Source organism: Neovison vison, chromosome 10 (genome assembly GCF_020171115.1).
Source record: "Neovison vison isolate M4711 chromosome 10, ASM_NN_V1, whole genome shotgun sequence".
In the NCBI taxonomy this organism is placed as follows: domain Eukaryota; kingdom Metazoa; phylum Chordata; class Mammalia; order Carnivora; family Mustelidae; genus Neogale; species Neogale vison.
Window position 1 is genome coordinate 23604252 of NC_058100.1, and position 16139 is coordinate 23620390.

At 33.5% G+C, this 16139-nt stretch overlaps 1 protein-coding gene across 9 annotated transcripts in view; it reads right to left on the reverse strand.

Annotated features, from left to right (window-relative positions):
• Window positions 1–16139, reverse strand: part of KCNT2 (potassium sodium-activated channel subfamily T member 2) — a 363831-nt gene that overhangs the window by 37533 nt on the left and 310159 nt on the right. For 4 of the 9 annotated variants that reach the window (XM_044266868.1, XM_044266871.1, XM_044266870.1 and 1 more), the window contains 4 exons: window positions 15550–15633; window positions 14564–14692; window positions 6810–6830; window positions 3909–3959 (listed from right to left, as the gene is read on the reverse strand). In XM_044266868.1, coding sequence (XP_044122803.1) covers window positions 3909–3959; window positions 6810–6830; window positions 14564–14692; window positions 15550–15633 — 285 coding nt within the window. The remainder of the gene's footprint in view (window positions 1–3908; window positions 3960–6809; window positions 6831–14563; window positions 14693–15549; window positions 15634–16139) is intronic. The other 5 variants (XM_044266869.1, XM_044266866.1, XM_044266873.1 and 2 more) reach the window with 3 other exon arrangements.

Consider the following 16139-nt stretch of genomic DNA (forward strand, 5'->3'; position numbering starts at 1 on the left):
TTGAGCTTATGACCCTTGGATTATTGGAGCCAAAATCAAAAGTCAGACACTTAACCAGCTAAGCCACCCAGGCAGCCCTGTGATGGGAGATTTTTAAATTCAGGTTATACATCTTTCAATCATATGTATGTTATAGAGGTTACTGGTAATCCTGAGAAATGAATTTTCTAAATAGTAATTTGCAATATTTAAGGGTTAATATTTCTCTAAAGTATACATAACTCTTTTGAGTTGTAATATTCAGAAATGTATTTCAAGTATTTAATGAAATTGCCTTAATTATGTCATGTTTCTTTGACAATGCTACTAACCAATGTCACTAATACCATTTTTTTCATTGTTTTTCTTGTGAAGTCAATGTCCACTTTCTTTCATTGTGTAGTAGCAAAATTTTTTTATGTTCTCTGAAGATATAACATTTTTTTCTTCTCCTCAAAATAATGCTTAAGTCTTTTTTTAAGGTGGAGTGATAATATCAGCATCAGAATTGTTATTATTATACATTTTGTAATTACTTTTTTTGTAGGTGTCAAGATACTTTTTTACTCTTCTTATAGTTAATTTTATCTGTTGTAATCCATACACTGATGTGTGTCTAATAGATCAGAATAAAAGTCTGGCCCAAATTTAGACTGATTTCATCATTAATTTGTGGTTTATAAGAAAACTAATAAGTGGTTTTCCTTAACAATTCATTCATTTCATGTCTAGAAATAATGATACATAAGAACATATTTGCTTTCTACATAAAACACCCTTTTGGGTTGTGTATATTTAGGTTTTCTTATATATACAAACTTATATATGTGTGTATAAAGAATAGTTTATATACCTGAATAGATTTAAACTCTATAACCGACTTAAAACAAGCAAATAATCAATAGAAGAGCACTGAATAGCCACACTGGCTTAACAGGCCAGAAAGGTATTCCAAAGGTTTATGTTATTAAAATCATACTTTCATTGCCACTTTTGTCCTCTTCACAGTTTAGTTTTTTTTTTTTGTTTTAAATTTTATTTTATTTTTTTTTCTGTGTTCCAAGTTTCATTGTTTATACACCACACCAATTGCCCCATGCAATAGGTGCCCTTCATAATACCCACCCCTAGGCTTACCCAACCCCCACTCCCCTCCCCTCCAAAACCCTCAGTTTGTTTCTCAGAGTCCACAGTCTCTCATGGTTTGTCTCCCAGTTTTTCCATCATTTTCTAGAATTACAGGAATACACAGCCTAAGGCAATGTTTTCAACCATGGGTATACATATATGAGGCAGATCCTACACACTGTAGGGTAAGTTAGGGACGGTATCATTTTATCATCTCCAGTATTTTACATTCCAGAAAAAAATGACCTAAGCATACGAGTTTATGGAAAACTATTACTGTGATTCTAATAAGCATATAGCACAATTTCGCCATGTCCCATGGTGTTTAAACACACACACACACACACACACACACTCCTCTTTTCTGTTGAGAATTACTTCCCTAAAGCATATGCAGTTATGGATAAATGAGCTTGTGGAAAGAAAATTTCTACGCTATATGTAATGTCTTAATTAAAGAACAAACACAATGTAAGACTTGGAAGTATAAATATGCAATTTCATCTTTAAGAATCTATACAAAACAATATTATTGATCTAAGTATACTGTTGCTTGCACATCACCACTCCTTTATAAAGACCTAGACGACCCAAATCAAACTTTATAATTTTCCATTTGGTTCTGATTGTTTTGTAGACTTTAGCAACCATTCAACAAGGAGCTGTGAATGAAGGCTTAATTTACTTCCTACGGCAATGCAAAGTGAAGGAATGATCTCCACACAGTTTAAGATGTTAAGTGGACAGAAAGCCATGACTATGCAGTTAAATTAAATCAAACAGATTGGATGCATTTAAACAGCTTCTTGCTAATAAGTATGCCATTGAGATTCTAATTAAGTTAGAGTAAGTAAAAAATGCAAGTAAGAAATGTCTTCCTGGGGATGGAAATGCACAAGATAAGGATCAGAGCCAGAAAACATTTTATTTTATTTTATTTAAAGATTTTCTTTATTTATTTCACAGAGAAAGAGATCACAAGTAGGTAGAGAGGCAGGCAGAGACAGAGGGGGAAGCAGGCTCTCCGCTGAGCAGAGAGCCTGATGCGGGGCTCGATCCCATGACCCTGGGATCCTGAGCTGAAGCAGAGGCTTAATCCACTGAGCTACCCAGGTGCACCAGAAAATATTTTAAAAGAATTGTAAAATAAGGTAAGAAAAAGATTCAAGAGTAAAATTTCTGTAAGAAAGTGGAAGAAAATGACAAATGAGCTCAGACTTATGGAGTGTGTGTGTGTGTGTGTAAAATAGAGTGCATTTGAGGTTAGTGAATATACCTATGTTTGAGCAATGTCACAAGGTATTTATTCAAATTACAAGAATCATACTATTATATTATTTATAAATATAAGTGTATTGAAACAAATGTTTTCTAAGGGAATACCATCCAATCATAATTATATAGCACAGAAAATTAATGAAATAGGATCTATGTTACTCCATGTAGTTTGCCCCAGAATTGTTTGCCATTAACTATCCGTGAACAATTAACACATATTTGTCCCTTTTTATAATCTGTGAAGTGATAGGGGTGCCTGGGTGGCTCAGCCATTAAGCGTCTACCTTCCGCTCAGGTCATGATCCCAGGGTTTTGGGACTGAGCCCCGCATCAGGTTCCCTGCTCAGCGTAGCTCAACTCCCCTTGCTTGTGTTCCCTCTCTCACTGTCTCTCTCTGGCAACTAATAAATATAATCTTAAAAAAAAAAAAAGAATTTGTGAAGTGGTAATTCTATGTTCCCTATTTTGTCTTTACTTTGCTATGTGTTGAGAATAGACCATTTTACACACAGGTAGTAAAAGGAAGAGCCAACATTTAAACCTAGATCATCTGGTACCAAGTCCATTGCTCATTTGGTCAGGCAGAATAATTGAATAAATGATTTGTACCAGGAACAGGGACAGAAGGAGCATCAATAAAGAACGGCCAGAATATAGAGTAGTTTAAAATCCAGCAACAAGAAATTTGACTTGATATAGTAGGTATCAAACACCCACTATATGCATCATGCATCATGTGAACTAAGTAAGGAATATGGTCATTAATCTGTCTGTTCTATGTAAAATATTGAAGGGAAGAGAATTTAGATATAGTAAATCCACCAAGATGTACTTAAATTCAAGAATAGGCGTGAAATTCTGATGTTAGCTTTCTGAGAAATCTTTCTTGTATGTTTACTGATGCATTCCAAGCATCTAGGTGGTTGCATTTGATGGCTAGTGGTGCTCGATAAATATTTATAGTTCTAGTGGATAATAAAATAGAGAGGATCTGGCAGAAAATGAGTATGTTCTTCATTTTTAAAACTTAGGACAGAAAACACAAACTTGCTATCTATCAACATAGAGGTGATAATTGAAACCACAAGACATAGAAAGTGTTCTGAGATCAAGTATAGAAAAAGACTGAAAGACTACAAAACACAACTTTAGTAAATGCCTGGTTAGTGTTCAAGTGTCATTTCCCACGTTGATTCTCAACCAAAGCATCTGAGGATCTCAAAACAGACGGTAGAAGAGAGAAATCAGAAATCAGTAGAGGCTGCTACAGTGAGAACTAGTGATTAAAAGAATCTCTGGTGTCAGATAGCGATAAATTCTAAAAACCACATCTGTGGCTTCCAAAGTTTTTGGTATTGGTCAAGTTAACTTGTCTACATCTCTGCTTATTTCAAAACAAGAATAATATTGTCTGCCATATTGGCTTCTGGTGAGGATTAAATAAAATAATATAGTGCTGAGCATTGTGCAGGCATCAAGCTTAAGGCTCTGGGTGAGACTGATTGCGATGAAGCTTAGCCTACCTTCAGGTGGTTAACGGAGTACTTTCTGGAAACTAAAGATGAAGTCCAGTCCTAGAAGGGAGACAAAGGCAGACTGCTGCAGCTACTTGGAGTCTTGGGCTCCAGAGCCAATCCCAGGGACAATGGGTTAGGGAGAAGCCTTCAGATGAAGATCACATTGGCACCATCTAGAAATGAGCTGTTATAGGCAGAAACTGAACAGTAGAAAGAAGGGGAAAGTTTAAGAAATAAATCAATAGAAACAGGTCAAATAGGTAAAGAAAGTAACTCATAATATGAAAACTGAGGATAAGAGAATTTTAAGATATAGGAGGTAATGAACCTTACTAACGATTATATGATGTTTAAACAAATAAAAACTAATTTAAAATGCCAAGGATTTTGGCTTAAAGATTTCTACTGACCGAAGAACAGGTAAGTATAGCAGTGGAGAAAAAAACTGTTGAAGACACGGATAAGGAATAAAATTGACAGCATATATGAACTTTTCTCAGAGTTAACAAGAGTAAGATAAGAAAAAAAAAAGAATAATGGGGCTCCTAACTGCAAAGCATGCAACTCTTGACCTTGGGGTCATGAGCTCCCTAGTGGGTGTAGCAATTACTTAAAAATTAAAAAAAAAAAATCTTTAAAAAAGAAAAAGTAGGAGAAAAAGAAAATTTTTTCTTGAGAACTGGGGAAAGGTCTATATTCAAAGGTAAAAGGAGAGAGTTGATGGAGAGGGGAAAAAAAAAACAAAACCTAAAACCAAAAACTAGAACTGGAAAGGATGGAAATTGTTGTAGAATCAATTAGAATTACAAAGATAAATGTCTTCATATCCAAACTACAATTAGAGGTTTTTCTTTTCTTCATAAAAAGGATTGTAAGAAAGGTTCTTGTATTGGAAAACTCAAATTTCTCAGTAAATTAGAGGGGAGGCACTTCGCTTACATAGGGAACCGACTGAAAGATGTGGAGACCTAAAATAATAACTATAAGAAAAAAATCAATTAGTGGGAAAAAGTTCCAAGAGTCAATTGCAATTGGCTGCTATGATTCAGAAATGAGCCAAACTTTTGCCTTCCTGCATCTGAGATGGTAAGTTAAAGACAAGAGGTGACAGGGATGTGTAACAGCTGAATAAAAGCAAAGAACATTTGAATCAACACATAGAACTACAACATAGCCAAACTTACATCTAAAAGTTTCACTCCATTTCCTAATGTAAAGCTATAAAGTTTTTAATCAAATGAAAATTCTGTTCTTTCTGGAGCATAGAGTGAACCCCAGCAAGTGTTTCTACCACTGTGGACCTGATCTGGACTTATACCTGAGAATCCCTTTAGGAAAGACAAGGTGAAGTAACTTTGCTTGTCACATGCTACTAAAATATTTTATGAAAAAAACGCATGCCAATTCAAGGCACTTGAGGTTGTATTTGTGCAGCTAGTCAGGTCAAATACTGGTATAAATTAAAAATTTAGAAATATATGTTGATCTCATTATAAAACATGTTCTAAAAAAAACACAACAGAACTCTAAAATAAATTCCTCAAAATCAGTATGTGCCAGGGATATGTTCTGTTTTTATCTAAAAATTTAATTTCCTCAACCTGCAGGCACCCAGGTAGCTGAAACCCCTAAGCAGCTTCGTGCGAAACAAACATTACATTTCCAGTGTGGACCATGATGTGAAATAGGTCAGACAGCGCTTCTCTAAAGCTTTATTCGTGCAGCCCAAAGGGAAACTTCCTTGGTGAATATTTAGTAAATTCTGAAGGATTCAAAATATAATAAAACAAAATAATATATTGAAAAATATAATAGAAGTATAGCTCATAAACAATTAACTAAATAATTTAAGATGTTTAAAATAATTTAATGAACAAAATTTGTATTTATTATACGGATTCAAATCTATGATATAGGCAACAGCCATTATATCAAAAATGTGGGTATTTGAATATATAATTTTTCTCCAAAATCCAACAAGCTCAAAAACAGACCTGTACTTTTCTTTTTCTTTTTTTTTTTAAATTTTATTTTTCTTAAATCGAAGTGTACTTTTAGATGGCAACTTTGGCACATAAGCTTTCCACTTAATGGGCTAAATTCTACCATTGCTTTGGCATTCAAAATGCAATTTTTAAAGTGTTTATATTTGTAATGGTTTCATCAATTATATTTATGCTTGGGAGTCTGTGTTAAGTGCTAAAAACATAATGACAATTATTTATCATGGTTTATATGAAGAAAATGGAAAATAAGATTAAAAATACTAATGTCATGAAGATAATATCATGGTTTCAGAAATATAATGTGTGTATACACACACAATATATTGTTAAGAATTTTATTTTTATTGTAACAAATCAATTATTAACCCAGGTCAATATTATTAAACACTAAACTGACAGCTTCTTCATGACAATAAATTACAATTATTGAAGAATAAATTAAATGCTAAAAAGTATGCTAGAGAAAACACAATTCCTATTGTTCCTAGACTCCTTTCTAGGAGGACCAGTTATATAGGAAGCGTAGGAAAAGATGTGTTTCATATCACCTGACTGCCAGCCCTTTTTTAGTCCCAGTTGATTACATTGAAGGTGGGTACCTCACTCAAGGACAGACAGAAAATACACAGGTAAGTGACTAGCAGCAAGTAACAATCAAACATATGACTGGACTAATATACAAACATAATGTGAAGACAAACAGGTAAAAGTAAATTGCAGTATTATTGGGAAAATACAGACATGCTAACTTGAAAATAAGAGTATTTATAACACTTCAGCTTAATTAATTTGTTTTATTTTAACATCTGAAGTACTGAATTTAATTGTTAATACTCTTTCCCTTTAAAAGAATTGAATTTACATATTAAACTATTTGAGGCAAGGGAGACAAAATACTTACTTGTGATGCTATTTCTCGAGACTGACACAAAGGGAGGAAAAAAGAAACATACAAAATACAGTTTAAACAATGACTAAATACATACATGAAACAGTCAGCAACAAGGACAAAATATGCCAAGTCCCGATTTAACACTTATAATACAATTAGGTGTTTCATTATTTATTACAGGGCTTCTGAATAAAATTAGATAAGGAATAAGTTGTTATTTTAAAAGTCTAGCAGAAAGTTCCTGTTAGATTATTTTTTGTCTGTTTAGTAAAATTGTCTCTGAAGGCTTTGATAGAAAGAAAAAGTAGTACTGGTAGGGAAAATAAAACAATTGATAGGAGCTTATAAAGTTCATGAGAGAATATTTGACAAATTACTGGCATTCAATAACCATTATTGGCATTAATATTTGTGCTGTGCTAAAATTTGGATCGCATATAAAATTTAATACTCACAAAAATTTAATACTTTTAAATTTAGATATTGTCATAAGACATAAATTTGTTTATAGATATATTCTGAGCTCTCACATTGGCTGTAAAGTCTAAAATTTGATCTTTCCGGTCACCATATAACCCTTAAATATTGAGAGGCAATACAAATCATGCTATCTTAGTCTTTAATTCTAAGGACTAATATTCTATTCGTTTTTCAATAGGTAGAAATAAAATTTACAGTTATATTCTTTGGTGTAACATAACTCAAATCTAACAAGTTATCTAGCTCTCTGTTTATACAAATATAAAAAACACATAATAAACATTTGATTATAGGATCCTTAAAACTGTTTATCTCAGGATTCTTAACACATGGCCCAAGAGAATAATAACATTGCTCTAGTGAATAATGACAGAGAATGAGCAGCTAGAATTTCAAAACTATCCTATCTTAATCCTTATTAAAATAGTTTTATTAACCTGATTCTGTAAAAAGATAAGCTTACTTCAGTAATATATTTAAAAAGACTATGTTCCAGTTGAATAGTAAAGGGTTAATGAATAGTAAAGAGTAAAGTAAAGGTAGATGGGACAATGTTTATTTCATTATATCACATGCTTTAAAGTTTTAGGATTTACTATTATGAAAGTAACCAACAATCACAGTAACATATTCCACAAATTTACTGTGTACATTGAAAAGATGTTGGTACTTTAATATGCTTTTAAATGATCTCTAATTTCTAGTAAAATTTTCAGCGATTATAGAACGCTTCAAGCAAATGTAACTTTCAATACACTGGAAAACTGGAGATAAATACAGTTCCACATTTTCTTACCAAAAAACCATAGGAACAAATATACTTATTAATTTAAAATTTATCAGATTTTGGAAAGACAGTATTATACCATATACTGTATGGTAGTCAACATCCCTAGTGGGTCTCGGGGAGTAGCATTTCATAATTAAAAATAATAATATATCTGCAACAAAAAGTAAGAATATTCACTTTAAGTGGAGTAATATTAAAATTTCACATATAAAATGAGATGAAATAAATTAGTGAGCTTTTTGGATTTCAGAATTGTGGATAAAGGATCATGGACAGAAGTATAGTCCTTCTATACAGCATGAGTCCTCACACCACCATACTTTGAACCAGGAGATTCTGATGTTTATTTTTTGTTTATTTTTTATTATTTTATTCTATGTTTATAAAGATTTTCTTAAACTGACATACATAGATGGTGGTAAAAGCTCTGGGAAGGGGATATAGAACTAGGTAAAAAGGGACAGGACCCAGCTGTACCCTCCTACCCAGCTATATCCATGGACCGATTTTTTTTTAAAATTTATTTATTTGACAGGGACACAGTGAGAGAGGCAACATGAGCAGAGGGAGTGGGAGAGGGAGAAGCAAGCTTCCCGCTGAGCAGGGAGCCCGACGTGGGGCTCGATCCTGGACCCTAGGATCATGACCCGAGCCAAAGGCAGCTACTTAACCACTGAGCCACCCAGGGGCCCCTCCATGGACCGATTTTGAGTCACTGTATGCACCTCTACTTTATTCTTTATGTTTGTATGAATTCTCCTTCCACCAATATTCAGCCCACTGAAAAACTGAGATTATATTTCCAGGTCTTTGGTACATTTTATAATTTCAATTATAAATATTCTTTATCATCATCTGTCCTCTCAAAGCTGTCTGCCTGAAGAATGTAGTGTTTCCCCTACTCCCACAGACAAAGCTAAATAACTTTTTTTCTATACGTAGACCGTGAGAAGATGCTGAAGACAGACTAGAAAATAATGCGGCATGAAATCCTGCATCGGCCTTTAAGTTGTATTTTTTTAAACTCCATGAAATAAAGGAACAAGGCCTAGTTTTTACCTGTGTTTATTCCTACCACGTTCTGATATGAAATGTCGGCACTTAATAAAAAAAATATCCACAGAATAGGACAGATTTTAATACTTGAAATGTAACCTGAAAAAAATAATCAATGTCTAATGCAACTACCATATGACTATAAATTATTAGTTGTTTTTATTAGCTACAAATACATTGTGATGTCAGAAAATGTTACAATTTGTTTTGAAAAATAGAAGCATCTAACATAATCATTTTTATTTCCCTAGGACACATCTACTTTTATCTCTTTCAGCTGGTTATGTAAGTCTTTATCTTGGTTTTTCTGTAATAGGTTTAATTTAATTTTATTTTTTTCAGTTTCTGCTTTCATCTATTCATTTCACACTCTGGAAGAAAAGAAATTAATCTTTTCCACCTGTTCCAGTACTTTTGCCATCTCTCATCATTTCAAAATTGTTCAAGTGTAATTCTGGTTAGATCAAAATTGAGGGCATATTATGACTAAGTACAATTTACAGATGATCTATACAGGAAACATGGCTACTAGTCACTTCTTGCATAAATGTTTCTGTTGGTGGTGGTGATAACATATTCCTGAAGTTAATAACTTTTTTATTTTTATAACTGCTTAATTATACCTGTTCTTAATTCACCCTGAGATCTCTGGCAACTGTCTAATCTTTCCTTAAGACATTGAGGTATGCAAGATACTCTATAGATTTCATCTTCCTGAACAAATCTCTCTGAAACCTTCTAACCCATTCCAGGTTACCCTGATGTCTGAAGGTCTTTTCATTGCCATTGTAGGGATTTCCTTGGCTTCATATTTGTTGCCTGGATTCCATAAAGTGTCTGGTTTCCTCCATACCAGGATTCCTTTTTCAGTGTATTCATTCTTTTTGGTGGGAGTAGTTTCCTCAGAAAGCAGGCATGGGGGACGCCTGGGTGGCTCAGTTGGTTAAGCAGCTGCCTTCGGCTCAGGTCATGATCCCAGCATCCTGGGATGGAGTCCCACATCGGGCTCCTTGCTCAGCAGGGAGCCTGCTTCTCCCTCTGCCTCTGCCTGCCACTCTGTCTGCCTGTGCTCGCTCTCTCTCCCTCTCTCTCTCTGATAAATAGATAAATAGAGTCTTTAAACAAAACAAAACAAAACAAAAGAAAGCAGGCACGGTAGAGCGTTTTTGGAGGCAATGCTGAAATATGATTTATCTTACTCTTACACAAGTTTGATAGGTTTGGCTGAATATAGAATTATAGTTTCCTATATATAGGAAATATAAATATTTCCTCAAGATCTTGAGGGCATTGCTCCATTGTCTTTTGGCTTACAGTGTTGCTGTTGAAAAATCCCAAATACATTTTGCATGTGATCTATCCCTGCTCTCTTCCTCCTGCATCTTCTCCTTTCCTTCAATATTCTGAAATACTATAATGCTGTGTCTTGATGTGAGTCTGTTTTAATTCATTATAATGGGCACTTGGTGACCCTTCCCCTTTGAAAACTAACACACTACTATTCTGGGATTATTCTTAAATTATTACACTGATATTTTGATGCATTCCTTCTCCATGGAAGTGTTATCATTCAGACCTTAGAACTCCTGGACTAGTCCTCTAATCTTACCTTTTCTTTACTGTTTCCATGTTTGAATTTCTGCTCTAGCTTCTTGGTGATTTCCTCAAATTTATGATATGAACTTCTTTTTACCTCTTCTATCATATTTTCAATTCCCAAGGTTTTCTTTTTCCTAAAATGTTCTTTCAACAATTTAGTTTCCTGGGGCACCTGGGTGGCTCAGTTGGTGGAGCAACCAATTTGATATTGGCTCAGGTCATGATCTCAGGGTAGTGAGATCAAGCCCCACCTGGGGCTCTTCATTGGGCACAGAGCCTACTTGGGATTCTCTTTCCTTTCCCCTCTGCCCCCTCACCTCCTCCCACTCTCTAAAAAAAAAATTAAAAAGATAAAAATTCAGTTTCCTGTTCATCTTTCATCCTTGCAGTATCTTATTTTTTCTAATAATTTTAATTATAGTTTTTCAGTATATAACTTTACTAATATATATATGACATATAACTTTCAAATATAAAATCCAGAAATATTTAGTAAACTTACCAATTTGTATAATCATCACCATAAATCAGTTTTAGAATATTTCTAATACCCCAGCAAACCCCATCATGTTCATTAGCTGGTTCTCCATTTCCTCCACCTCCCCCTCACTTAAGCAATCACTAATCTGCTTCTTCTCTGCATTCATTTACTTTTTATGACATTTCATAAACATGAAATAATACAACATGTGCTCTTTTGTGTCTGCCTTCTTTCATTAAACTTAAAATTTTGGAGGTTCATCCCAGTAACAGCACATATAAGTAGTTTCTTTCTATGGATAAACAGTATTCCATTGTATGGATATACCACATTTGACTTATCTGTTTACTAACTGATGGACATTTAGTTTTTTTCCAGATTTTGGCTATTATGAACAATGCTACTAAGAACATTTGTATGCAAATCTTTGGGTGGATATATTTTTTATTTCTTTTGGGTAAATATTTTATTTCATGTTCGAAATTGTCTTCTTCCTCAATGATCTGTGCTTTTTACGTGTTTTTTCCTTTCTGTTTACTTTCTGCCTTTGTGGTTCATTTCCCAACACAGGGAATTTTTAGTTGTCTTCTTCTATTGAAGAGTAGGGAACTAATAAAATTTATTGAACGCTCTGGGTGAGATTCTTTTTATTGAGTTGCATGGTGATCACTGGATTACTGAATGTCCCATGTCTACATCTTTAGGTATTTCACTTGGTTTGGTCAGATTCCCTAGGGAAGATCTCTAATCTGCTGCTGAAGGGTACAGTATACAGAATGTACCTTTCACTTAGTTCTCTGAATTTAGGGTGGTGTGATTGCCCTCAACTGTCCCCTCAATCCACAGAGTATATATGTACTCTCTCCATAGAAACGAACCTTCAATCTTTGCCTGTGTGGAGTGAGGGCCAGTATCACAGCTGTATGAACTGTCAGGGGGGATGGGAATCTGACAGCTGTTTATGCAAGAATATCTTAGCCACTTCGATTCTAATTATTAGATGGAGTTTCTACCTCCTGAAATTTGTTGCCTTTCTTTAATTAAAGTAAGAGAAAATTAACATTGGGGGCAAAGATAAGTCATCTGAATTCTACCGCTTGACTTTTCTTGAACCATCCGATATTTGAGAAAGATGATGGAATGTATGAGCCAATCTTTCATCTCATGAGAGACATTAAGGTCTTATTCTTTGTTTTTTATATGATCAGGAAAAAAAAGTTTTCCTCTTCATACAAAATCCAATGTCTTTGAGTTCTCATTTAATTGATGTCCTTTTTTAAAAAAATAAAAGATCAACTTAAAGGATATTCACTTTAATGGCACTTTTGTATCTTGTAAAACTATGATGGAGGATAGATACTGTTCTTCATATTATCTAAAACCTTTTAAATAAGAAAGCCTATAATATATGTGTTCTTTTAATAACAAATCTTCCTCAAGATTAACTTTTATCCTTTCATGTATCAGACTATAATCACTATATAATTCAACAGTTCTATTTTTGCCTTACTTACCAGGAAAGTAAAAGTAGAATTCTGGCTCAACTGTAGCACTCAGTTCATTTTAGATGTAAGATAACATTAATTTCTCTGCCTCTATTAATATATTGTGTTGTAAAAAATCTTGATGGTTTTATTTTTATCTTGAATTATTTGGGTTGCCTCAATTTTTACACAATAGATAGAATATAAAATTTAAGTAAAAATATATGTGTCAAAAAACAAACTGTAATCAATATAGGAAGACAGGAGGTATCATCTTTATTTAACTTAGTTTCCTTTAATATTCCTAAGGATGTGTGTTTTTCATACAAGCTAGAGTTCTAGGGATTTATAAGCATTTTATTGAAGGATAATTTTTGTGATGGGAAGAACTGACCAAAATGTAATGTTAAATGCTCCATGACGACAATACAAATACTCAATTATCCTTTCCCTACTATAATGTAAATAGCATACTACAAAGTTCCTTAATAATATAAAATGATGACATAAATATGAACTTGAGCTAGGGCAGAATTTACTACATTCGAATTTGCAAAACCTATACATAAAATAAGAGAATAATAATACTCTAGTGAATGGAAACTTTCTTTGTATTTAACAAGCTCAAATAAGTGGTTAGTTGCTTAGGTGTGGAAGCACTTGTCTTCTCTTAACCTTTAATCAAAAATTAGTTTTTTAGAAACAGCATTTTTAAATTTTAGGCATATCTGGCCAAACTATCCTATGAAGTAACAGAGATGGCAATCAAGTTCCTTTTAGTACACCTGATCTACAGTGAAACTGCTAAAAAGTACCCAGAAGAATTGAACAATTTCCTGTAGTCCTCAATATTACTTATTTAAATGTCAAATCATAAATTTTTGCAAGCAAACAAAAATCCACTCCTTTGCTCATATGCTCTCCATAAAGCTCATTTTTTTTCTATATATGGATTCAGTGATTTTGACACAAACCAGTTTCATGGCTGCATGGATTACTAAACTGCAAATAACAGAACTGAGTCTCTTAGTTGAGTTAATTTTGCATAAGACCAAAAACAGATATGGCTAACCAAAATTTTGAATAACTTTGAGATATTTGAGAAGAAAAATATTTTAAGAAAATAAACCATAATTATATTAAACAATTTTATAAATATTGGTAGGATAGTGTATTTATTCAAAATTTTTATTTCATGAAAGAATCTCATTTAAAAGGTGATGTTTTACCAAGGATATAAAAACTATTTAGAACCACATAATGTGGCCAGATCGGTGTGGATGTGTTTTTATCTGTAGGAAGTCATTGGAAATTTTGTTCCATATTAATAGATTCTAGTTTGCTTTTACAAATACTGAGCTTCCTCTAGGAAGGTCTGGTACTACTCCTGGAGTTTTATCTTGGCTTCAGAGTAGTCTTTAACCTAGAGTTTGAGAAATGTGAATTTCAGTGCTTACTAACTTTGTTTCACTTCCTTCCAAATGTATATATGTGAGATAAGGAGTATATGAGAAAGCTGTATGGCTTGCCCTGAAAACTGCTCTTATGAGTCATAAGGTTAATTAAAATTAATTTGCTTCCTGACAATCTAGACATGCAAAATTCTAGACCTAAAAAAGGCATTCAGAGCCCAAAGTCCACAAACTCCAGAACAATCTCTTAGCCAACAACATTTTGGGGAATTCTGACCTTGTTTACTTCAACAAACAGTTTTTTTTTTTTTTTTTTTTTGCCTCTGAGAACTGACACTGTGTGTTCAGAGAGTGTTCTTTTTCATTCTCTAACTTTTTTTAGAAATCCATTTCTACGATTAGGAATGGCTATCTTCAATCAGATTCATCATTAAAACTGGAATATTTTGGTATTTCCAGACCTCAGATGTAGTAAGTTTCTGAGACTCAGTCCTGTAGATCCCAATGGGAACATCTCCAGTAGAAGAGCACAGCTTCTGGTAAAGTCTGGCATAAGTTCTGATCCACAGGTCATCCTCAGTGATTTTCATCTATTAGATATACACCATTAAAAAAAAAAAAAAAAAAAAAAAAAAAAACTCAGGTTACTTTTCACTTTTTAGAGGCTAAAGGTATAAATATTTCAAAATCTCAAAATGACATTTCGTAAGATAGGCATGGACTGAACTTATTTATGGCACTCCACCTTAGGTTAGCCCTGGGGTACCACAAACTTCAGAAGACCAACTACTCAATTTGTAGCAGCACAGCATCGGGTTAGTTCAACATCAGTAGGCAGTAGTCACTGGTAATTGAGAGACGTTGGGAAAGAGATGTAGACTTCTTTTGAATGTTGCAATGACTACAGCTGCTACTGGAATTAGCGGGCAGGGTCTGCTGATGCTATAGATCTTCAAATGCAAAAGACACTCCAGCACAAAAAGAAATTGTCCGTCTAAAGTCCTAATAATGCTTATATGGAGAAAAGGGTATAACAAAGTGAGCCCAGGGCTCCCAGACAAAGGCATAAGTACTAGTTCCTCTTTGTTGATCCCAAATCTGTACTGTTGGCAAGTTGCTTCCCTGAATAAATACTTGAATAAAGTATATTCATTTAAAAAAAAATAAGGGGGGAGGTAAACTTAATGGTCACTGTTTTCCTTAATAGCAAGGCATCCTATGGTCAGAAACCATCAGTCTCAAATGCCAGCTAGAAAAAAACACGTGTTCTGAATTTTGTATAGAATGGCTGTTTTCATGAATAATCTAAAATGTTTTCTCTGAAAAAGTTTTAAGAAACTAAAAAACCTTGAGGATATTCTTTGAGCACATATTACCCAAAGTACATTATAGTTGGATTTCAGAAACATCTATTAGAACAATTCTATTCCAGTGAATATTAACTTACAGAACAAAGAAACCCTGATCCTGGAGTAGTGTCCAATCCCAACAGAAGTCTGGTGATAGAAATCATATAATCCTTTACAAACGACTGCAATACAAACAACATACATATTTATTATGTGCATGAAGTGTACAAAATAGCGCAGTGAGAACATCCTACCATTTCTAAAAGGTTACTTCTCATAACACATCATTAAGCCCCCCTAAAAAAGGAAGTAAAAATCTATCCTGTCAGTGTCTTAAATACACAGGTACAGGTAAGCTGTCCACGAGGAAATATGGAGAGTAAGTATTCATTAGACTATCCTGACATGCTTAAGTTTTATGTACTATTAGACATGATAAAACAGATTTTAATTAATTTTAATAACAAAAAACTATGAGCTAAAATAGAGAATATTAAAAAAAAACTTGAACTCTAAAATTTGCAAGGAGATATTCCAAAAGGTTTTTTTAGGATTAAGATATTTGCTACTAGAATAAATTTCTAATATTTCAGTAAATCTAAATATTAATGAATTAATAATTTAGTATTAAATACCATTATCAGACTACTTGATGTGTTAGTGTGTAAGGTTTAATTTGATATATTGC